General features: G+C 41.6%; 2 protein-coding genes and 1 long non-coding RNA gene across 10 annotated transcripts in view; 2 read left to right on the top strand and 1 right to left on the bottom strand.

The window, feature by feature from the left end:
- Nucleotides 1-25,991, bottom strand: part of epb41a (erythrocyte membrane protein band 4.1a) — a 273,926-nt gene that overhangs the window by 236,346 nt on the left and 11,589 nt on the right. The window lies entirely within an intron of this gene.
- On the top strand, nt 3,469-5,451 carry LOC113746602 (uncharacterized). The gene is made up of 2 exons (XM_027282919.1): nt 3,469-5,340; nt 5,379-5,451. The coding sequence occupies exons 1-2, from the start codon at nt 3,597-3,599 to the stop codon at nt 5,411-5,413; spliced, it is 1,779 nt and encodes a 592-aa protein (XP_027138720.1). The 5' UTR covers nt 3,469-3,596; the 3' UTR covers nt 5,414-5,451.
- On the top strand, nt 21,725-22,738 carry LOC109137591 (uncharacterized). Of its 2 annotated transcripts, none has more exons than XR_003462990.1 (4): nt 21,725-21,889; nt 21,999-22,110; nt 22,224-22,553; nt 22,657-22,738. It is a non-coding gene; the product is annotated as an uncharacterized LOC109137591 (long non-coding RNA). The 2 variants fall into 2 exon arrangements; XR_003462989.1 differs by having other exon boundaries at nt 22,215-22,553.

Here is a 25,991-nt window from a genome sequence, read left to right as displayed (position 1 = left end):
ACCTGACAGACTTGACAACTGGCCAGAAGACCATCACTGATACTCTCCATAGGATGGGTAAGCCACAAAAGTTCATAGCTAAGGAGGCTGTCCAAGCATATCAATGGAAAGTCTAGTGGAAGGGCAAAATGTGGCAGGAAAAGATGCACCAGGATAAGAGATGACCGTGGGCTTAAGCAGATTATCAGACAGAGAAAATTCAAGAATCTGGCAGAGATCCAGAAAGAGTGGAATGAGGCGGGAGTCACAGCTTCAAAAACCACCACATTCAGATGCATCCGTGAGATGGGCTACAACTGTCGGGTTCCTCGGGTCAAGCCACTTCTGAGCCTGAGCCAACGTAGGAAGCGTGGGACCCGGCCTCTGCCTATACCACCAGAAGCACCAAAACCTGGTTTAATCCCATGCCATTGCAGTGCTTGACTGGCCAGCCAACTCGCCAGACCTAAACTCCATTGAGAATCTGTGGTGTATTATCAAGAGGAAAATGAGGGCCACCAGACCCAAAAACAAAGAAGAGCTGACAGCAAGCATCAAGGAAATCTGGGTTTCCATAACTCCCACGCAATGCCACAGGCTGATTGCCTCGATGCCACGGCGCATCGAGGCAGTGATTAAGGCAAAGGGATTCCCAACCAAGTATTGAACGTTGACATATCGTTTAGAAAGTACCATATTTTGACTGATTTGATGTGATCCTCATTTCTCTCTTTTTTTCTTCAAAAACTGAGAAGTAAATGGTGATTTCTTAACAGTATTCTAATTTTTTGAATTCCTGTTTTCATGGGTTTTTTGAGCTGTAAACCCAAAATATGTAGAAATAAACAAATAAATCCTTGAAATTGTTTGAATTGTGGGCCCTGAATCTATAATATATTAAAGTTTAACCTTTTTAATGGAATTATGGAAATAAGTCAACTTTTCTATGATATTCAAATTTTTTCGAAAGGGTCTGTATTTAATTCTATGAAATGCATTTCCAGTGTCCATAAAGGCAACAGCACACAATCATGAATATGATTAAGCATCTTGTGCTGTGATAAATAATACAATTATTAAATGGTGATCCTTAATTAAATAATGAAACCCTTAATGGTAATTCCACAATGGAAATGAAAACTTTCTCCAGCCAGAACAAGTACTCTCCGAGAAGGCTAATTGGCCTATCTTACTATCCTATATTATTAGTACAGGCTCTATACATTAATTCTGATTATGTGACACTGTCCTGAGTTTGTATTCATCCTCCAAGAGAATGACAGGTCAGGCCATAGTTGGCCACATTGCCCTTTAAGATCATCCTCCTGTAGACAAGACATCTAGATACAAAAAATATAATCAATGTGTAGCGTAGGGGCTGAAAACAGATACTCATATAATATAAAGGTGGGCGCTAGACAGGAGCATAAGTCAACCCGTTGCTCTTTTCTTTAAATGAAAAAAGATGAATGAGTAAATTTTAAAGTATCTGTTTACCAAACAGAAAGTCCCACTAGCAGATAGCCCTAGCTACAAAATAAACTCTGGTCACCCAAAATATCTGTAAAAGAAATGTTAGTTAATCAATCATTTAATCACAGGCAAAATAGATAAACCACTTCAAAAAAATATATTGATTTACAGCAGTAAATCAATATATTTTATAAATTTATGTATCAGACCCATATTTCCTATTCCATATAACAAACAAAAGAACAAAACTCACATTCACCATAAAAAAAAAAAAACATCACAAGAGAGTAGTTGGAGTTCACTTAATTAGTCCATTCAGTTCATTTGGGTCATTAAAGGAGTGTGAGAGTGTGTGTATGTGTCTGAATGGGGGAAGGGTTAAAGAGGTCAGTCTTGTTCAAATTCTCCAGAAGTTCAGTTCAGTTTGCAAATACACACATATACATCTACCCACATGGGTAGATTGAGGGTTCGCTGGATCCAGTGGGAGGTTGAAAACAGTACTGAGAGGTGAGAAGAAGCCTGGAGAGAGACAGGCAGATACCACTTTTCTGTAGATTGTAAGCACAGACCAGCTATAGCTACGAGTGCCGTGGCAAAAACATCTGCTTGCCTTTTACACACAATCCGGGGTAGCTTTTGGTTCTCTTTTGCTTGTACAAATCCTTCCCAGTTTATATATCTGTGGTTTTCTCCTGCTCAGCCTCGCTTCCTGTTACAGATGTAGCAACTCAAAAGTTCCTGTGTTTCCGTGACAGGGCCGTGACTGGTCCATAGCTGGTCCTTGACCGGTCCTTCGCAGGTCCGTGACGGTAATGTAATCCCCCGCGATGACGTAGTCAGTGATGCCCCGACTGGAAACGCCCCTAAGCAGTCTGTGTGAAAACCAGCTGCAATGCCTCATTTGTCCATCCTTAGGTTACTTGAGGCCACGTGTGAGCCTTGTGGTCCTCGGCAGTATTAATTGTTTGTCTTTGACTAGGTGCCACCATATCTCAACACTGTGGTGGCCAGGGTCGAAGAGGCCTGTTGCTGCCTCCCTAGTCATAAAAGATAGCTTGTTGTTGCCGTTCCAATCTGCGTAAACAGACATCTGTGTCTCCAGACTAGAATATGTTGACAATAACACCTCCAAGAGTAAAGACATTCTCTTTGACTAATTCTGGGGCGTATAGTATTTGGGGTGTGATCTTTGGGTTTAAAGTATATGCACCATCACGAGTTCGTCAGAATGCGAGACCGACTCAAGCACTTCAGGTGTACTTTGAGAGTGTCTCTAGTTCTCCTTGGCCAAGCGTCAATAAATAATACAGCATAAGACATCAGAGGCTCCTGAACACTTTCTTCCCTCCTGACCTCACCATTGACCTTTGACTTCAGCAATTTCTCCACAACAATTGGCGTCACGAACAGGATTTCAACAGAACAAAGACGTGGTAAGTGCAAAGTTTTATTACTATGCCTTACCATGTCTGCGTTTGACGAAATCATAAAAAACTATGTGCTTATTTAATCTGCCTGGAATATAAAAACATCTAAGACCCACCAGGGGGTCAGGAGCTTCAGTGTCTTGGGGACAATGTCCTGGCTGAAACCTCTGGCGTTGTTTGGAACGTATGTGTCATACAAACATCCCAGTTAGATGTTCAATTCGGCATATTGATTTAAAGTGAGAAATCAAGAAAGCTGACAATGGTGTAAAAAAAATTACTTTAAAAATAAATGGAGCTGTAACAATAATTAATTACAGAGCAGTGTACAGTGTGTGGATCTGAAGGGGGGCAGGTTGGGTTTATGACCCACTGCATTGCCACTACGTGGCTGTTTGTTTCCGGGGCAGTTTCGGGCTGCACTCGGCACAGAGAGACCCACCTGAGGTTTAAACTTTAGAAAAGACATTTTCGGGGGGAGTTTAAATACACCCTCGTTTGAATCAAGATTGGGGATCTACTCTGTGTCCTTTGGGAAACGTTGATTTTAAATGTGTATACACTGGGAGAGAAAAAGAAGTACATTTTTCATCCTTTTACCTCAGATCACCACTGCTGTAGTTAGAAAGGTGTGGAGACTGACCTTTGATGCTGCTGTATTGTGGTTTGAAATCTGTTTGACTGTATGTGTAATGTCCTACTGCGCAAGCGAAAATGGGTAATGATCTGTCCAAAGCAGTAGAGAAACCTGAAATCATGCAAACTGACTCAGCGAAAGCTAAGTCAAAGACAAAACATCTTTCTGTAGAAGATCAAAGAACTAACGTGAAGTTAGATGGTCAACCTGTCATTGATACGCAGCATGCCAGAGCAGGCACACACACATACACATCTGACCAGATATCACAATTCAAAGCAATGTTTTCGCCGCATGTGCCAGCTGGACTCATCGGTAGACTGAAAGGATGGGATTTCGTGTTTCCGTTCACTTCTCTTATGTGTGAATGGACGAGTGGCATGTGGCCGTATGAGGGAGCATTCGAGAGAGAGAAGCTGCAAATGGCTGAGATGAATGTTAACTCTAGTGTTGGAAATCCATCCTGGGATTTCAGATACATGAATGAGTGTATGCAAGTGTGGTTGACTGTGGCCCGTGAAAGATGTGGTGTGAGAGTGCGTGACAAAAGCTGCGAGATTGGACCGGATGATTTAAGAAAGATGATTGATCTGACTGCTAAGTGTGTTACTGCCTCTCATATGCCTGTACTAGAAGCTAAGTTGCAAACTAGAGCTTTAGAAATGGCTAAGATAAAGCAGCAACATGTTGATAATTTGGAAAATTGTGCAAAAGCTATGATGTATGGCTGGGCAAAGCGCCAAGCCAAAATTCCCGCTCCTCGTGATTTGTTGAATATTTTAGCCGAGGTCGGAATAACACTGCCGGAACAACAAAACAATGAAAAAGCGATCTCCGTCTTTCCGCAACTTTCAAATACAAGGCCCTCTTGCAATGCTGAGATAGATGAACAACCAAGCACATCACAAACTAAAGCAGATGACGAGTTTATCCTAATAGCAGCTGCAGTAGAAGAAGAAAGGGTCAGAAAGGCCACTGAACAAAGGAACAGACAGAGACAGGCCGCTGAAGAGAGGGCAAGGCAGGCTCAGGCAGCCGAAAATAGGGCGAGAAAGCAACAGGAAGAGATGGAGAGACAGCTCAGAGAAAAAGAGAGAATCAGGCAAGAAAAGAGAGATAAAGATGAGAGGGACAGAGAGACGGCAGACTTAGAAAAACTAGTCAAGGTCAGACAGAGACAGGAGAAGGAAGAGAGCAGACAGTCGAGTGAATCAGACTCGGAAGGAGAACGAGCCAGGCCCAGAGAGGAGGAGCCTAACACAGACCTTAGTGACGAGGAGGTCCAGGCTGTGAAACCAAAAACAAAGCAGGCTGTTTCTGAAACACACACGAGACGAAGGAGAGGCACAATGAGAGGATATCTGACTAGGAGTAGCAGAGTTACAGAAACCCACAGAAAAATAACATCAGAGACCCCTATCTCAGAAGAATCACAAGCTTCTCCAATAAATGCTCCTAAAATAATGATTGGCAGCACAGCAGTCTGTAAACCATGGACTCCTTCTGAAATCATAGATATGACAAGCAGAGCTCCCAATCCAATTACAAGCCCAGATGAATATTGGATTTGGCTAGAACAAGTATGTACGGTTTATAGCTGTCTGATACCTGATGTTCAACAATTGGTCCGATTTACATACAAAACCGAATGGATCATGTGTAAAGATGAGTTTGTTTTCCCTGAAGCTGTTGAGGGTGGCCAGTGGCCCCCAACCAAAACCTTGACTGATTGGTTAAATGTGGAAGCAAAAAATGCAATAACCAAATGTGCACGAAAGCGTGCTGACTTTTCAAAGGTAATTCACTGCGTTCAAGAAGCAAGAGAGTCAGTGCCGGAATTCATCCAGAGATTCATACAAACATGGGATATCAATGCTGGAATAAAGCGAGATGAACATGAATGTCTCATGGTGCAAATTTTTGTGCAAAATCTAAGACCGAATGTTCAAGCCGCTTACAAACTATCAGTCCTTGACTGGAGCACCAACGACTGGAAGTCAACTATAAACAAAATAATGGCTATGCATAGGAATGATGTTTTCTCCACTGGTAATAATGCTCCTAGCTCAAAACAAATGATGCAGTATGTACGACAGCAGGGTGGTCAAAACAATAACAAAAACAGGGATAATCCGAAACGTGGAAATTGTCACAAATGCGGTGCAGCGGGACATTGGGCTAAAGAGTGTAAGAGCGGTCGTCGTCGTCGGAATAAATCCAATAACCAGAACCAACAACAAGCCACTACATCATTTCCGGCTCTACCCGCTCCACAAGCGACTACGTCATTTCCTGCTCTTCCAGCCCCACCCACACAAGCTGCTTACACGCAGCCAACATATTACAATCAAGCATAGGGAGGCCATGGAGGGGCGGGATCAGAACAACCATTTCATATTCAAGCTGCAACTATTCAACTTTCTAGTAATCCCGCCGAAGACCCGATAATGCCCGTTCAAGTTAACGGAAATACCGTTGAAATTTTGGTAGATAGTGGAGCAACTATTTCTACTGTAAAAACTGCAGAGCATGTATGCACACCTACATCCAACTTTATCACCACTGTTGGTGTTTCCGGGGTTCCCATTGCGGAACCGTTATCTCAGAGGACTAAAATAACTGTTGAAGGCTCTGAAGTGATGCATTCTTTTCTGATATCTGATAAAAGCCCAATTAATCTCATGGGGAGGGATCTGCTTTGTAAACTGCATGCTACTATTCAGTGCACCCCGGATGGATTGTTTTTGACCCTCCCTGATGAAAAAGCCGCTCTAGCATTTCAGTTTTTGCAGAGTACGGAAGACAGTTTGTATTGCTGGGAATTGATAGGTTTTAATATGCTTCCCAGTTTCACTGTTTCAGATATTCAGAAAATCGCCAAATCATCTCCAACATGTGCAACATTGATGTCTACAATGAGGCCTCTTTTGCATTGTCATTGTACTGCAGCATTTAACCCTTCTGAGCAGTATAAACAATCGGTTTCCAGGTTTTTAAATAAACAAGAGGGGTTAGAATGTGAACAATGTTTGTTTGTTGGTCCGCAGGGATGTGCCATACCAGTCCAACTATCTAGTGAACAGCAGAGGTTGTTTAATGTTGAAAATTCATATCCACATATCGTTGTGGCCGTCACACCTGGCTGTGAGCTGAAACACCTTGGAGACATGGTGGCTCAGTGCCAGGCATTGAGAGAAGCTGTACCAGCTTCTCAACACCAAACAGTAACATATTTAGGGGAGGAACTGTATATGTTGTCCTTAGATGAACATATGCAATTACCGATGTCTACATTTGTTACTCACCAGCCGCCTTTTCCCACACAGTATGGACCTCCTTCTGAATTGTCTGAGGTTCCACCTATTTTGTGGGCTAAACATAAAAATCATGTGGGTTTTGTAAATTCGGCTCCGCCACATAAAGTCACACTTAAGCCTAATGCTAAGCTACCTATGATTAGACAATACAATTTGCCTCACAGAGCTGTAGTAGGAATTGAAAGTGTTATTCAGTCTCTATTGGATCAAGACGTGCTAGTTCAAACCACCAGCCCATGTAACACTCCCATTTTACCAATTCCCAAAGCAAATCGCCCTGATGAATGGCGGTTCGTGCAGGACCTGCAAGCGATTAATAATATAGTGGTACCTGCAGCTCCAATTGTGCCTGACACCAATTCGATTTTAGCTTCTTTACCACCTAACTCCACGCACTACACAGTCGTTGATCTGAGTTCTGCATTTTTCTCGATACCGTTGCATCCAGATAGCCAGTATCTGTTTGCATTTACATTCAAAGGTAAGCAATACACTTGGCGACGGTTGCCACAGGGTTTTGTCGAGAGTCCCACGGTGTATGCAGCGGCGGTAAAAAGAGATCTAGATGGGCTCCACCTGCCAGGTGGCTCCACTCTCTTGCAGTACGCTGATGACCTCCTAATAGCTTCTCCATCAAAAGAAGCTTGCCACACAGACTCTATCTTGCTGCTACAGAGACTGGCCGAGTGTGGTCACAGAGCGTCGCTGGCAAAGTTGCAATTCTGTCGACCAGAGGTGACATATTTGGGTCATGTTCTGAAGGATGGACAACGCCTTTTGTCACCGGAGAGGGTGAAACTGCTAGTTAACATGCCTCCCCCCGCAACCAAGAAACAGATGCTCTCTTTTCTGGGGATGGCTAATTACTGCAGACACTGGATTTTTGAATATGCAACTATGGACTCTGTTTTGAGAGCCGCCACACTGCAATCAGCTCCACCCGTGGTACAGTGGACTGAGGAAATGCACAAAGCCTTTCAAGATCTGAAAAATGCTCTCACAATGGCTCCAGCGTTGGGTTTGCCTGACTATCATCAGCCGTTCCATCTACATGTGCATGAGAGAGATGGCTTCGCCACTGGCATTCTGGTACAGAAACATGGTTCTCATTATCGTCCCGTTGCGTACTACTCCTCTCGACTGACCCCTGTAGTTCTCGGTATGCCAGGTTGTCTAAGAGCAGTGGCCGCTGTTGCCATTTTGATCGACAAATCTTCTCCCATTGTACTGGCTCATGACTGTGTCGTGCATGTTCCACATGCAGTGTTACACATTTTGAACACATCTGCAACACAGCACATGACAGCAGCACGCCGCTCAGGTTACGAGGCAATAATTCTTTCAAGTCCCCACATAACTTTAAAGCGCTCACCTCCAATAAATCCAGCTACTCTGCTACCATTGATTGATACAGATGATGAGCATGACTGTATCGCCCTTATTGAAATGTGCACATCTCCGAGACCAGATCTGCTGCAAACACCGATACCAAATTCTGATATGGTTCTTTATACTGATGGTTCGGCTAGCAGACCATCTGACAACGTACATTTGGCTGGTTATGCAGTAGTAAATGATTCTGAAGTCATTGAAGCAGGATCTTTGCCTCATGGAACTTCAGCCCAAGCAGCTGAGCTGTATGCTCTTAGTAGAGCCTGCATACTTGCTTCTGGTAAAGTTGCCACTATCTACACTGACTCGCGATATGCATTCGGCGCTGCGCATGACTTTGGACAATTATGGAAAATGAGAGGTTTTGTCTCATCCTCAGGTAAGCCATTACAGCATCACGTGTTGGTAAATAATCTATTAGAGGCTATTTTGTGCCCGTCACAGCTTGCGATTGTAAAATGTGCAGCCCACACTAAAGGAAATGATCCTGTTTCACGAGGAAATGCAATGGCTGATACTGCAGCCAAACAAGCCGCACTTTCCTCCTCCTCCATGGTCCATCAATATACCTCCACACAACCCGTCAATCCAATTCCAGTACCTTCCGCTAATGATGTCGTGAAAATGCAAAATCACGCTGATGACAGGGAGAGAAGTCTTTGGTTGCGTAAAGGTTGTGCAGTTGATTCGGAGTCTGGCTTGTGGCTCCACCCGGATGGGCGACCAGTTTGCCCAAGAGCTCACCTACATGTCTTGGCACGTGTGGCACATGGACCAACACATGTCGGAAGAGGGGTGATAAATGATGTTATTCGTTCACAATGGTTTGCACCAGGCATTACACAAGTCCCACAAACACTTGTAGACAGTTGTATGACGTGTCAACAAACCAGAAAGAAGAATAGCACAGTGAAGCATGACCATCTGGAACCTCCAACAGGTCCCTTTGTAAATTTGCAAATAGACTTTGTACATATGCCAAGTTGTCAAGGCTACAAATATTTGTTAGTTGTGACAGATCGATTCTCAAAATGGGTTGAGGCTTTCGCGACAAAGAAAGAAGACGCTCGAACAGTTGTTAAGTGTCTGCTAAAAGAGGTGATCCCTAGGTTTGGAGTGCCACAGGGAATAGATAGTGACAGAGGTCCAGCTTTTGTATCAAGAATCACGCAGGGTCTGTCAGATATCTTAGGGTTCAAGTGGCAGTTACATGTTCCATATCACCCACAAAGTTCTGGTCAATTTGAGAGAATGAACGCAACTATCAAAGATCGGTTGACCAAAACAGTGCTGACAACAGGTCTAAAATGGCCTGATGCACTGCCTATTGTGTTGTATTTCATCCAAAGCGCACCAAGCGCAACAACAGGACTAAGTCCTCATGAGGTGTTAATGGGGAGACCAATGTCCACAGGGATAAGTCCCCCTTTGACACCACACAAAACTTCTCTGCTTTGGACGGATGAGTTTATGACTGAATATGTAAAAAGACTAACTAAATTTTGAGAAAATATCATTTTCAGGTAGCTGACAGGCTCCTTTTAAGGAAGGAAATTTTGTATTAATCAAATCTCTTTGTCTCCCAGGTGGAAAGGTCCCTACCAGGTGTTGCTGACAACTACAGATGTAGCAACTTAAAAGTTCCTGTGTTTCCGTGACGGGACCGTGACAGGGCAGTGACTGGTCCTCGACAGGTCCTCGAACAGTCCTTGGCTGGCACGTGACCGAAATGTAATCCCCCGCGATGACGTAGTCAGTGAGGGCCCGACTGGAAACGCCCCTAAGCAGTCTGTGTGAAAACCAGCTGCAATGCCTCATTTGTCCACGGGGAGGAGCAGTGATGTTCCGCTCTCACCGTAGACTGTCTAAACTAAGACACATCTGAACAGATACGCTGGGGTGAGCGGGTGACCCGATCAGCTGAGACAGAGCACAATCATGGATGTGGCTAGTGGTGCAAAGGATCATCATGATCCGTTCATATCGCCCCCCACAGCACCAAGTATTCCGCGGATCGGTTGATGGGAAAAACAACAAACTAACCCTTAAAAAAGTTACAAAAAACGGTTCGGACGTCTCGGGGCTGCCAGGCCTGTCTGTCAGACCTGCAGATACAAGCGAGAGTTTTTTTTTTTAATTAACAGTTTATTTGGAGGGGAGGGCTTGGTGTTGTTGTGCGCGACATAGAGCTGCAGAGACGAGCGTTTTTCTCTAAAAGACGGTGTATTCCACTGCAGCGGTGCCTCCATTTGCAAAAAGAATTGAAGAATAACAACAGCAATAATACCTCCTATTGAATATTTGATCACAGTTTGATCGTTGTGAGACGCCATTTAAAAAGGGAGTTTTCTCGTGTTTTTTAAATGCCGCTTCCACCTGGACAGCTGCCTTTGTTTACTCCGGGAACAGCTGATCGTGCTAAAGAACATGCTGCACCATACATTAGGACATACTTTGGGTCTGATCATTGCTTCTTCCAGGACAATGATCCAAAACACACAGCTGCTGGAACATACATGGCGTCCGAAGGGATCAACTGGGTGAAAACTCCACCAGAGTCACCGGACTTGAATCCCATTGAGCTTGTCTGGCATTCCATGAAAGACTTTATTCGCAAGGAGGCAAAGCCAGGCACAAAACAGGAGCTCGTCAAGGCCATACAGACGTTTTGGCAAACGAGAGTCACCGTGGCCTTTTGCAACAGACTTATCTCTAGACTTTCAAAAGTTGTGCAGTGTATTATTAATATTGAAGGGGGACATAGTGGAAAATAAACAGTGGTGTCCATGTAGAATAGAAACATAACCTATATACTGCAAACTTTATTAAAACCAAACATACTTGATTTCATACTTGATTCACTCGTAATTCTTTCCATTTACTGTGTGTGTGTGTATATATATATAGTATTATTGTATTATTATTAGAAATGTTATTATACGTTTGTTTTGTTTGATTTGCATGCGTGCCTTTGCACTTAAATACATAACAATTGCAAAAAAAGATTCTTGTTTCAAGAAGTTCCGTTTAGCCATAATAATATCCACGAAGCTGCCAGTAAAACACAGTAAAGACATCACATCCATGATTGTCTGTCCTGCATTTTCCGCTCTGATTTGTGTGACACGTGGGGGGTTAATACCTACATAACAAGGGCTTCCAAAGGGCTGTAATCACCAGGTATTCTCCCTTTTTAATGGCGTCTCACAACGATCAAACTGTGATCATATTCAATAGGAGGTATTATTGCTGTTGTTATTATTCAATTCTTTTTGCAAAATTTTAGGGTTTGTTGTTTGCATGCAGATGAGCGAGAGAGAGTGCGCGAGCACAAGAGAAGAGACGCTTCAGTAATTATGTAAAGACTAGTGGTGGCCATAGATACTGTAGATTAATGCGCCAATGTCGGCCGGAATTAGCGCGATCAGCTGTTCCCGGAGTAAACAAAGGCAGCTGTCCAGGTGGAAGCGGCATTTAAAAAACACGAGAAAAACTCAAAAACTCTCTAAAAACAACATTGCTAGAGAGATCAGGACTCCACAGAGTTACAGCCAAGAAAACAAAAATGAACAAAAGAGAAAAAAAGGCAAAAAGCGACCTCAAAGGCTGGAACAGTTTTGAGAATAGATTAATGGTGATATTTTTTTATCGCCTGATAAGAGTCTCACCTTAACGCAGCACGTTAACACAGCACGCATAACGGCCCACCACTAGTAAAGACAGAACAGACTAGATGTTGTTGATTTGGTGAATGCTTGAACGGGAACTTTTAAGTTGCTACTACTGTAGGACTGCCCTAAAAGTCGAGGGCAGAGCAGAATGGGTTCACGCCACAAGATGCAGGTTGGCTCCACCAACCGCTGGCGAAAGACTGCTGAACCCTGGCGAGTAACCGGGAGGTTACTTTTCGTTTTCCTCCTACTGTCCAGGCTTGGACAAGGAGCTGATCGGGGCTTTCTGGATCGTGGGGAGCGGGACAGCTCTCCGACTCCGCAAAGCAAAGAGCAGGGAGGCTTTCCTGCTCAGGACACAGTCAGTGTCATTGACCCCTCACCCCAAAAAGAGGGGCGTTCTTTGCTGAGTGTTCTTGGAAAGACGAACACTGAGCTCAACTCTGAACGTGAGAACAGTTTGACAGGTTCCTGTCAAAGCTGCAGCAACATGAGTCTTGACATAGCAAAAACACAAGTTGATGATGTTGCTACAAGAGAACTTAAAGGAAAAGTGCTTGAAAAGACTGATAAATTTGTATTTCCTGCTCTCTTACGAACTAAATGAACTGTTAAGCCTATTGTGTTTGAATGTCCAATTGACAGATGTACTGTTAAGCCTATTGTGTTTGAATGTCCAATTGACAGATGTGATGAAAATGATTGTTATGTTGCTCACCCCTTGATTTTCTCCCAAGGTAAATGGTCGTAGAAAACGCATGATAAAGCTCTGATTAAGACGGAGTTGAGTGCATCCAGGTTAATGAAGGTAACATTCACACCTACAGTATCTATGATTGAACCTTTGGAGCTGTGGTGTTTCACCAAACTGCAATTGGAAAATGACCTAGATTGTAAATTGTGGAATGTTAATTACCAAGATTTCCCAGGGGAGGCGCACAGCTGTAAAACCTCTGATGAGGAAAAAACAGATGAAGGTGATAGGTTTCTCTATGCTGGTCATTTTTCTTCCATAAATACACTTGAGGCAGCCAAACCTAAATCAACAAGGCGTGATGGAGGTACGGGTGAAGTTTCTCAAACTCTAGTGCAAAAAACAAATTCGGCCCTCAGTCTAATGGTTGATTATGCTCGAGATCGTAATCTCAGTAACTGTTGGCTATGTCAAAATATGCCTTCGTCCATACACTCACCAATGTCTCATCCAATTTCATTCACCAGAACGGATTATGAAATGTTCAATTGGAATAATTTGGCCATGAGATTTGAAGATGAAGCAGATGAGTGCTATACTCCTGCCTACCCTGTAGATTCTGTAAGTATTCACGTAATGCTGAAATTGCCTTATACGTTGCTAAAACAGTTAATGAACAGTACCTACTGAGCGGTTTCAATTATACTACACTTTTTCGCATTATTCATATACAGATGTATGTGAAATTCGGTTTTGAATATAGAGTTCAAATAGTTTTGGCCCAAACAAACTGTTCAAAACCTCTTGGAGATCACGTGTGTGTTCCCCAACCATATATTGCATCTTTAATGGTGGAGGCCTTAGTTTCTGTGCAGCCGTGGTCCAGTGTTAGGTCTATAGAGTCAGTTCAGATACAGAAACGTAACTGCTCAGTGCCACAACAGACGGAGCGAACTCCACAACGTGATTGCTCAACTTATGTGCCTCCGGTGTTCACCCATGAGCTGCAAAATGTTTCCTTGTGTTTTCAGGGAGTAGGAGACGGACCTGATAATTTAGGACAAAGCAGTTGTAATACAGTAGTAAATGTCACTCTGAGACAGTCGTCGTTACCTGAGAGAGTGTATCTAGTCTGTGGAGATAAAGCTTATCGCTGCATGCCCTATGGTTTTTTCATGGTGTCTGCTATTTAGCATACCTAATTCCCTTGATCAGGGAAGTGAAATCCGCTGAGATTGCTTCATTATACCCGCCTCTACATAAATATAAAAGAGAAATCTCAACATCTCAAAAGATAGCCAGCTTCCTCTTGCCTTGGTATGGTATGTATATAACTCAACAGGAGCTCAAATCTCTGTCTAAAGTCCTGGAGAATCATCTCAATGCCTCCAGTAGAGCCATGTTAGCTGAACATAGGGAGCTGCAGGAAGTTACAACTGTAGCTTTACAGAATTGTATGGCGCTTGATCTCCTGTTGGCAGCACAGGGAGGAACTTGTAAAGTTATAGGTACTGAATGTTGCTCCTACATCTCCGACGCGACTGCTGAGGTCATGGATATGGCGCATGACACAGTTCAAGGTATCAAAGAGTTACATGATAAACATGGGTTTAACTTTGGGGATTTTTCTGGTACCTTGGGGTTATGGGGATCAGGGTTAGTTAAATTTTTGACTACTCTATTTGTTGGTGGACTCCTTATTCTTTTCCTCTGCACTTGTATGATCTTATTGATTAAACTGATGGTGAAGAAGCCAACAAGGTCAGTTGTCCAAGCACCCCAGGTGTGTATACGCCCAGAGGTTGCCAATCCAGTTGGTAAGAGGTATTATCATTTTGAGGGTTTTGGGGAAAAGATTCGAGGCTTTGACCGTGATGATCTTTCTCTTGGTGAAAATGATGAAGAGGAGACTTATTGTCTGTAAATGGAGTATGTTTTCTGTTACCTCTGTGTTCCATTTTAGGTTAACTTTATGTGATGATTCTGGCTTTACTGGTTGTTTAGTATTCTAAGAGATGTTATTTTTAATCATTTAGAAATTGCCATTTTATGAATCAGTTTTAAAATCTATTTTCAATGATGGTTTTCACAGTAATGTAATACATGCTTAAAAGTTCAAAGTTACAATTTTGTTATGATGAAATGCAACTGATGGATATCGACTGTTCATGGAAGAGTTCTACGAAGATGGATTCCATGCATCGTATGTGCTAGTAACCTCTCCATGGTGGTGACCCTCTACTGTACATAATGTACATGGGTCGAAGATTTTGCAATGTCTTGATTTCAACAATGATTGTTGTGATTGATTTCAAAGAGAGAAGAAATTTGCTCTAAAAATGTTAAATCAATTGTTTTATGGAAGCCATCCTAATTGTTAGGGTTTTATCTACTAGGTGCTAGAATAAAGTTGATCTTTCTCCTCTCCCAGTGGCATATTTGCACATGATCTGTGACCTCCCTGATGACCTTCTATAACACCTTGGTGTTGTAGAGGATCTTCGCTATCTTAAAGGCCCTTGTTGACCTGAAAGTGGAACTCACACATCATGGGAATGGGATGATGGGGTACAAAAGAGGGGTTCTTAAAGTTTCTCACTGATTGTATGAATTAATCTAAACCGATTGCATTGTTTGAAAGATGATTTTTATGGATGGCCTTTTGAATAATTCTGTGTGATTACGAATGTTTTATAATGTTTCTGTCAATCCCATTCTGACTGTACTCCCTGGTGGTCTCTAAATTTGGTAATTATTATTATTCGGTAGTTAGTATTGATCTTATGATCAATAAGAGGGGATTGTTATGGAATTTTCTATCCTTAGGTTACTTGAGGTCACGTGTGAGCCTTGTGGTCCTCGGCAGTATTAATCGTTTGTCTTTGACTAGGTGCCACCGTATCTCAACACTGTGGTGGCCAGGGTCGAAGAGGCCTGTTGCTGCCTTCCTAGTCATAATAGACAGCTTGTTGTTGCCGTTCCAATCCGCGTAAGCGGACATCTGTGTCTCCAGACTAGAATATGTTGACAATAACACCTCCAAGAGTAAAGACATTCTCTTTGACTAATTCTGGGGCGTATAGTATTTGGGGTGTGATCTTTGGGTTTAAAGTATATGCACCATCACGAGTTCGTCAGAATGCGAGACTGACTCAAGCACTTCAGGTGTACTTTGAGAGTGTCTCTAGTTCTCCTTGGCCAAGCGTCAATAAATAATACAGCATAAGACATCACAGGCTCCTGAACATTTTCTTCCCTCCTGACCTCACCATTGGCCTTTGACTTCAGCAATTTCTCCACAACAGGGAGGAGCAGTGATGTTCCGCTCTCACTGTAGGCCGTCTAAAAACACATCTGGACAGATACGCTGGGGTGAGCGGGTGAGCCGATCAGCGGATCGGTTGATGGAAAAAAAAAGTTGCGATAAGATAACACTGAGGCAGCGCTGCAGCCGCTCGTATCTGCAACTCTATGTCACGCACAACAACAACATGCCAACATAAACTTGTTATTAAAGAAAACTCCGCTCGTAACGTCCGTTTTTAAGTATATTTTTTGGGCCTTTTATGGATATGACAGTTGAAGATAGACAGGAAGCAGGGGGCAGAGAGACAGGGAATGATACGCAGTAAAGGGCCGTCCGATGCGGGATTCGATGAAACACATTTGATTTCTGAGTATTCCTCTGAACCCAATAGTGGCCATATTGATAGTACAGTATACTGTACAGTATGATGGATACTACATGCAGATTAGGAGCGATCGAGAGAGAGAGTGCACGAGAGAAGAGCTTCAGTAATTATGTACAGTGAGGACAGAATAGCCTAGATGTTGTTGATTTAAACAGTGACCATAGGCTAAATGTCGTAAAGCGTGAATGGAAAGAATTACAGGTGAATCAAGTATGAAATAAGGCAAGTATGTTTGGTTTTAATACATTTCATTCCACGAAAGACTTTATTCACAAGGAGGCTAAGCCAGGCATAAACAGGAGCTTGTCGAGGTCACACAGACGTCAACAGACTTATCTCTGGACTTTCAAAATCTGTGCGGCGTATTATTAATAAGAAGGGGGCATAGTGGAAAATAAACAGTGGTGTTCATGTAGAATAAAAACATAACATATATACTGCAAACTTTATTAAAACCAAACATTCTTGACTTATTTCGTACATAACTCTTTCTATTTACGCTTCACGCCATTTAGCCTATGGAACGTACGAAAATGAAGAGGAGTCATTCATGTTCATGACCACACTCAAATCACAATGCTACTGTATAGTATGCAGTACTCAAACCAGCTGCGTTTTCCGCTCTGTGACCTGTGACACTGGGAGACCAAAAAGCCCATCAAGTGCAAACAAAATGTTGAGCAATGAGAATGCTAATGAGGTGTTTGTATGGTTTACCTGGCCTAAAGCGTGCACTACAGTAAATACCTGCATAACAAAGGGCTTCCAAAACACTCGTCTCTGCAGCTCTATGTCGCACACAACAACAACAACAACAAGCCCTCCCCTCCAAATAAACTGTTAAAAAAAACCTCTTGCTTGTATCGGCAGGTCTGACACACAGGCCTGGCAGCCCCGTGACGTCTGATGAACCGTTTTTTGTAACTTTTTTTAAGGGTTAGTTTGTTGTTTACATGCAGATGAGTGAGAGAGAGAGTGCGCGAGCAGAAGAGAAGAGACGCTTCAGTAATTATGCGAAGACTAGTGGAGGGCATAGATTAATCGCGCCAATCGAACAGCTGATCGCGCCAATGGTGGCCGGCATTAGCGCGATCAGCTGTTCCCCGGAGTAAACAAAGGCAGCTGTCCAGGTGGAAGCGGCATTTAAAAAACAACACCAAGAAAAAACAACGACAAAAGAACAAAACTCTCTAAAAACAACATTGCTAGAGAAATCAGGACTCCAGAGTTACAGTGAAGAAAACAAAAACGAACAAAAGAGAAAAAAGTAAAAAAGCGACCTGAAAGGCTGGAACAGCTTTGAGAATAGATTAACGACGATATTTTTTTTATTGCCCGATAAGAGTCTCACATTAACGCCGATAACGGCCCACCACTAGTAAAGACAGAACAGCCTAGATGTTGTTGACTTGGTAAATGGTGACATGTTAGATATAAACACCTTAAATTTAATTTCAATTCATGAACACGCTCAAATCATATGGCTACTGTATATTATGCAGTAGTCAAACCAGCTGCATTTTCCGCTCTGTGATCTGTGACACTGGGAGACCAAAAAGCCTATTACAAACAAAAGGTTGAGCAACGAGAATGCTAATGAGGTGTCTAAGCTACGTCATCTCCAGGTAGAACAACTGTAAATAATTTCTGTGAGAGAAGCGCCATCTCCTGGTCATACCCTGTAGTTACATGAATGGGTTGAGTTACAGTAAAGACACGCCCAGGAGAAGGAGGGGGGTCACTCCGGCCACGGAACTTGGCAGGCAGTCAGCTGGAAGACGGCTGCCATTCAGCTTGCTTTCAGCTTGAATGGGAACTTTTGAGTTGCTACTACTGTATACTCCCCCATGTTGCCTTTTGTTTGAATGGATCTTCCCCTTCCCCCATCTCACAGGTGTTCTTGATCAATGTTTTGCTAATTATAGCGCCCCCTACAGACGTGATGACACCATATTTGTGTCCTGGACTGGGGACACAGCCTCGAACCATGCCATGCAATTTGGTTTTGTTTCGCCAAAGCGTTCCTGAGATATGGGCTCACGTCGAAATCGGCGCCTTCGCCACTGAATTCGATTGGCTGTAGCACGCAAACAAAGTCGAAATTGAAAAATCCGTCTAATAACTTTTGTGCGTATTGGTCTGAATATACTCTGTGCCTATTTTCGTGAGAATCCGTCAAAATTTGCGACCGCTGAAACTTTTTTGCCACTTTCAACATAATCCAAGATGGCGCAAAATTTATCATGACGCATTATGACGTCATAGGGTGCATTGAACTCGCTATGATCCAAGGAATCCAACGATACCTTGTTTTTGAAAATTGGGCTAACGGTTCAAAAGTTACATGCACAAATGTACCTAAACATTTGACCCATTGGTGGCGCTATACTGTGTTTACTGCCAACATGTAACTTGATGACATTACACATACGACTGTCCTTAATCAATGTGCCAAATTTTACAACTTTTTACCATACGGTTCTATGGGCTGCCATAGACTCCCATGGCGGAAGAAAGAAGAATAATAAAAATAATAAATATAGCTGCAAGCAGCAATGAGGGGCCCATGCAGATCATGCAATCATGTAATGTAATAATAGTAATTATTAGCATACATGAAAATTTAGTTTTTCATCCAAAGACCTCAAGAGAAAAAAGTAAAAATGCATTTTTGTGGATTACAGCGCCCCCTATTGACCGAATGACACAAGATTTCTTTCCTGCACTTGGGACAACGCCTGAAAGCATGGCATCAAATTTGGTTTTGTTTCGCCAAAGCGTTCCTGAGATATGGGCTCACATCAAAATCGACACCTTCGCCTCTGATTTCGATTGGCTGTAGCACACAAACAAAGTCGAAATTGAAAAGTCTGTCTAATAACTTTTGTGCGGATTGGTCTGAATATACTCTGTGCCGATTTTCATGAGAATCCGTCAAATTTGCGACTGCTGAACAGTTAGTTTCACTTTCAACAAAATCCAAGATTGCGCAAAATCTATCATGGCGCATTAGGACGTCATAGGGTGCATTGAACTCGCTATGATCCAAGCAATCCAACGATACCTTGTTTTTGAAAATCGGGCTAACGGTTCAAAAGTTACATGCACAAATGTACCTAAAACTCTGACCCATTGGTGGCGCTATACTGTGTTTACTGGCAACATGTAACTTGGTGACATTACACATACGACTGTCCTCAATCAATGTGCCAAATTTCACAACTTTTTACCATACGGTCCTATGGGCTGTTTTGCTAATTATAGCACCCCCTAGAGACGAAATGACACCATATTTGTTTCCTGCACTTAGGACACAGCCTTGAAGCATGCCATGCAATTTGGTTTTGTTTTGCCAAAGTGTTCCTGAGATATGAGCTCACATCGAAATCGCCGCCTTCGCCATTGATTTGGATTGGCTGTAGCATGCAAACAAAGTTGAAATTGAAAAATCCGTCTAATAACTTTTGTGCAGATTCGTCTGAATATACCCTGTGCCGATTTTCGTGAGAATCCGTCAAAATTTGTGACCGCTGAAAATTTAGTTTCACTTTTGACATAATCCAATATGGCAGCCACAATCTTACGCAGACGTGAACATTTTGGATACGACCTGAATTGTGACCTTCCAGAGTATTAGTAGACATGAAAATTTAACGCCATATCCAAACGCATCAAGACAAACAAGCAAAAATGCAATCTTGTCAATTACAGCGCCTCCTAGTGGACAAATGACACCAAATTTTATTGGCACACTTTGGGGCGGGTCTCGATGCACGTGACCAAATTTGGTCTTCGGAAGTCAAAGCGTTGCCGAGATATGAGCAAACGTCCTGTTTGGCGGCGTAGCCGCCAACAGCGATTGGCTAACATGAAAAGTTGGCATCAACTATCAATGGGGCCACCCACTGTATCTGTGGATATGACAATTTCATTTCAAATACAAACACTCCAGGATATATGAGCAAAAACAATGTTTTGCTAATTATAGCGCCCCCTAGAGACGTTATGACACCATATTTGTTTCCTGCACTTGGGACACAGCCTCGAAGCATGCCATGCAATTTGGTTTTGTTTCGCCAAAGCGTTCCTGAGATATGAGCTGACATCGAAATTGGCGCCTTCGCCGCTGATTTCGATTGGCTGTAGCACACAAACAACGTCGAAATTGAGAAATCCGACTAATAACTTTTGTGCGTATTGGCCTGAATATACTCTGTGCCGATTTTCGTGAGAATCCGGCAAAATTTGCGACCGCTGAAAATTTAGTTTCACTTTTGACATTTTCCAATATGGCGCAAAATCTATCATGGCGCATTATGACGTCATAGGGTGCATTGAACTCCCTATGATCCAAGGATTCCAACGATACCTTGTTTTTGAAAATCGGGCTTACGGTTCATGAGTTACATGCACAAATGTACCTTGAACTTTGACCCGTTGGTGGCGCTATACTGTGTTTACTGCCAACATGTGACTTGGTGACATTACACATATGACTGTCCTTAATCAATGTGCCAAATTTGACAACTTTTTGACATACGGTTCTATGGGCTGCCATAGACTCCCATGGCGGAAGAAAGAAGAAGAATAATAATAATAAATATAGCTGCAAGCAGCAATGAGGGGCCCATGCAGATCATGCAATCATGTAATGTAATAATAGTAATTATTAGCATACATGAAAATTTAGTTTTTCATCCAAAGACCTCAAGAGAAAAAAGTAAAAATGCATTTTTGCGGATTACAGCGCCCCCTATTGACCGAATGACACAAGATTTCTTTCCTGCACTTGGGACAACGCCTGAAAGCATGGCATCAAATTTGGTTTTGTTTCGCCAAAGCGTTCCTGAGATATGAGCTGACATCGAAATTGGCGCCTTCGCCGCTGATATCGATTGGCTGTAGCACACAAACAACGTCGAAATTGAGAAATCCGACTAATAACTTTTGTGCGTATTGGTCTGAATATACTCTGTGCCGATTTTCGTGAGAATCGGTCAAAATTTGCGACCGCTGAAAATTTAGTTTCACTTTTGACATTTTCCAATATGTATGTAATAATAATAAAAAATAAAAATAAACAATAATAATAATAATAAAGAAAACATAGAAACACAATGGGTTCCCGCAGCTTCGCTGCATGGACCCCAATAATAAATAAATAATAAGAAAACGTAGAAACACAATGGGTTCCCGCTGCTTCGCTGCATGGACCCCAATAATAATAAGAAGAAAACGTAGAAACACAATGGGTTCCCGCAGCTTCGCTGCATGGACCCCAATAATAATAAGAAAAGGTAGAAACACAATGGGTTCCCGCAGCTTCGCTGCATGGACCCCAATTAAAGCTGCAAGCAGCGATGGACGGGCCCTCGCAATAAAAAAAATATGTTATGAAATACTAAACTGACAACAGTTGCAGCAGCCCAGTGGAATAAGTTCAGGTTCTGGATTACTCTCAACTGTTGACGTTCTTTATAATTTATTGTGAAACATAGTCAATGTCAACACTATAGTCAAAAACATTACACGAGAACAGTCTCTTTCTTTCAAGGAAGGAAGAAGACCACCAGAGGACCGCAGTGGATCTCTCCACCATTGAAAGTAAGGGAGGAGCATTTTATAATTTTAATTGACTGGATTTTTTTTAAGTTGATGATCAGATATTTACACAATGCTGTGAAACATGTAACTGACTAGTATCTTTTATCAGTATCTTTGAAATCTGGGGAAAACGGCAAAGGATCCAGGCAGAAGAACTGACGTGGACCACAGCAGATTTCCAGAGGACTTCACTGAGGATGCAACAGCCTGACAGACAATGAGTGAGCAGCACTTTCCAATATGTTTTAATGACGGTAGTTGTTTTGAAAAGTGTGTGTGATAAAAATCTTAAAGATTTAATTTTGAAACTCAATGTTGTCCATAGGCTATCAAGAGAGGATGACGACAGATCCTGGAAGAAGACCCAACAAGACCCCCACAGGACCAGAGTAGAATTCTCTTCACTATCGACTGCAATCCAGCTGAAAATAAGGGAGGAGCATTTCATTATTTGGTTTTAACTTACAGAATTTTATTTTTTAAGTTGATGATCAAATATTTACTCAATGCTGTGAAACATGTAACTGACTTATATCTTTTATCAATATCTTTAAAATCTGGGTAAAATAAGGGAAAGATTAAGATCCAGGCAGAACACCTCAAGAGGACCCCGGCAGATTTCCAGAGCACTCCACTGAGGATGCAACAACCCTGCAGACAATGAGTGAGCAACACTTTCCCATAAGTTTTAATGACCATAGTTTGTTTTCAAAGTTTTGTGATGAATGCCTAAACAAAATTTAATTCAAAATTCAATGTTGACCAAGCAATACAGAGAGGATGACTGCAGATCCAGGAAGGAACCTCCACGGAACCTCAGCTGAAGACAGCAACAACTGAGCAGAGGCCGTAAGGGACATTAACCAATGTGTTTTCAACGACTGTGCTGTATCTGGATGAGTTTAACTTGACACAATTCACTCTGCCATAAAGCTGACTGTCTCACAGACATCTCTTTTTGTGTATTTGCAGACAACATCAAAGATCATCACTGCCCTGCCGCCAGTCTTTCCTCTGTTACATGAGCATGCACCCCTGTGAGTGGGGATTTGCTAACCATGTCTAAATACACATTTTTATAAATATAATTATTTAACAGTTAATTTAAAAACACAATAAACACAATTTTTTATAATATAATAACTTAACATTTCATTAAAAAAAATTAAAAAAATGTTTAATTACTATATTTATAAAATTGTGTATTTAATGTGATTTTAAATTAAATGATTTATTATTATATTTATATAATGGTGCTTTTAAAGTGTTAAATCCTAACTAACATATTTTTATTTATTTTAAATGAAATGTTAAATTATTTTTATAAAATGTGTATGTATTTTGAGATTTTGTGAGTGTTAAATCATAAATCATAACATTTTTATTTATTCTAAATGAAATGTTAAATTATTATGTCATAAAAATTGTGTTTATTGTGATTTTAAATGAACTGTAGGTATTATATTTATAATTGGTATTAAATGTAATTTTAAATGAAATGTTTAATTATTATATTTATATAATGGTGCTTTTTAAAGTGTTAAATCATAACATAACTGTATTTGTATTTATTTTAAATGAAATGTTTATTATTATATTATAAAAATTTGTATGTATTTTGTGAAAGTGTTAAATCATAACATAACTATTTTTATTTATTCTAAATGAAATGTTAGTTTTTATATTATAAAAATTGTGTAATTGTGATTTTAAATCAACTGTTAAATAATTATATTTATAAAATTGTGTATTTAATGTGTTTTAAATTAAATGTTTAGATGAGGTGAGCTTTGAGGACTGCCTGTTGTTGTGTAAATAAATCTGTTAAAAATGACTATTTGAGGTGTGCTTTTTTTTCTGGCTGCTGCTCATGGTAGTAAAGACATGCTAATTGCTAATATTTGCAGCCAATGGTAACATGCTAATGTTAATTGCTAGCGCTGACGCCACTAAGAATTAAATACATGATAATTGCTAACTGTTAATGCTGCATTAGCCACTAAGAATAAAATAATGCTAATATTAACATGTTAATGCTAATTGCTAGCATGTCAGTGCTAGCCAGTGATTTTTAGTCACTAAGAATACGTAATGTTAATGCTAATGTTAATTGCATCACTGTTAGCAATTAACGTTAGCCACTAAGAATTAAATACATGCTAATGTGCTCCAGTGTCTAAATAAACATGTTAATAATTACTATTTGAGGTGTGCTTTTTGAATACAGACCCCCGGCAACAGCCCACTCGTCACTCTCAAAATTTCTGCGGGAATTTTCTAGTTAGTGACGAGTGCCTACGACACTCGTCAACTACTCACAGAGCTAGCAAGCTCTGGGAGTAGTTGCGAGTGTCGTAGGCACTCGCCAACTTGTTCTTCTGCGTGTTTCATGGCATTATTTTCATTTTCCCCCTTTTTCGACATTAATGCGGCCCGCAGCGGTGAGAGGACCCCCAACTTTATATCACGTGCGTCTTGATCCCGAATCGTGGCTATTACTTTTCTAGAGATTCGCGTGTTTTTCGGCATTTTTCTGGAAAAACTGCGAAAAATTTCTCATAGGGAATGAATGGGGAGGCCTGAAAAAAGTACATTTCAACAGACTTTTCAACAATGAACTGCTCTGGCATACTTCAACCGAGAGACTGCATTTGAACTTTAAAACGGAGGTATGCTTCCCTTATCTTCAGGGATTCACGACACTCATCGACAGCTTTTACCGTTTTTAAACTATCAAGGCTCAAAGTTGAGCAGGTTTTTAGTCAATTCTGGTTTTAATGGGTGTGTATGTGGCGGAATGTTTGAGGTAGAGTGGATGACATCATCAGCTAGAGTGAGGAGCAGGGAGAAAAATCAGTGAAATAAAAACGTATTCGACTACCTGGCCTCAATGCCCCACTACAGACATGATTATCCCCTCAAATGTAGGAAAATTCGAGGTGATCGCAGTGATAACACTGTTGAAGCTGTCTCTTTTATGTTTTGGCTCCATACAGGTAACTGATCGAGTACTCCCATCCTCAGCCTCATTCACTCCCATGTTAAAAAAGGAGGGAAATTTTCTTAAGGAAGGCAGAAGTAACGTTTCTCTCTCTTGCTCTTAAGGACACATTTCTTCATTTATCGACACAAAATAACTATGTAAAACGATCAGGAAGGGCACGCGATGCCCAGTTATGTCGGTTCAATGATTGGAATACGGTTTGGCCATAGAGCCCTCCTCTTCGAGGACTGGTCTCAGCATTTTCCCTCTCTCTCTGTCAGGATTTTCAACTGGCGTTCCAACTGACAACAGTTGCAGAAGCCCAGTGGCGGCCATTTGAGCAGTTATTGGCTTCATTTGAACTTGTCTATGTAAAATGGCCGACAGAGACAGCAGAGCAGCTAGCACATTAGCGCTAGCTGTACAGACATGCTAACTGCTAACATTAGCAGCCAATGCTAAATTAGTGCAAAATAAGTATGCTAGCACGTCAACGCTAGCAATTAGCATTGCCACTAATACCAATACATGCTACTTGTTTAATTGCTATGTTAACATGCTAATGTTAATTAACATTAGCCACTAAGAATTAAATACATTATCTTTGTTAACATGTTAATGTTAACCTGCTAATGTTAATTAGCATTAGCCACTAGGGATGTAACGATGCATCGTGACAGGATTAAAATCGGTACAAATGCGTGACGACTCGATCTGTTGACAGAAAAATGAATCGCACAACTTCAACCTCCCACGACTTCCTGGGACCTCTCCCTGGCGCTGGCTGGCCCCCGCCGGGCACATTTCCTCCGAGGTGGTGCGCCGCGACCGGCTCAGCGTTTACAGCGCCCGGACCTCGCCGTTTCCCGGGGCCGTGGACTCTCATTAAAGGGTAAATGAGCTATCATCTTGTTGTTTTTATTTTCAGTTAGCTCATACTTCAAGCTGAAAGGTAATGGTCAGATCAGCTGCTTGCTGGCAGCCCTAATAAGAACACAAACTGCTTGAGAGTTTCTGTAAAGAAACAAATAAAAAGATAATTTTATTTGGTCAGAATTTGTCTGTAGCTTATTTTGATTTTTAAAAATCGTGAAAAATCGTATCGTGAACAAAAAAATC

The sequence above is a fragment of the Larimichthys crocea genome, chromosome X (genome assembly GCF_000972845.2).
Source record: "Larimichthys crocea isolate SSNF chromosome X, L_crocea_2.0, whole genome shotgun sequence".
Taxonomy (NCBI): domain Eukaryota; kingdom Metazoa; phylum Chordata; class Actinopteri; family Sciaenidae; genus Larimichthys; species Larimichthys crocea.
The sequence above is the reverse complement of the archived record's forward strand: the minus strand, read 5'-3'. Positions and strand labels throughout refer to the sequence as shown.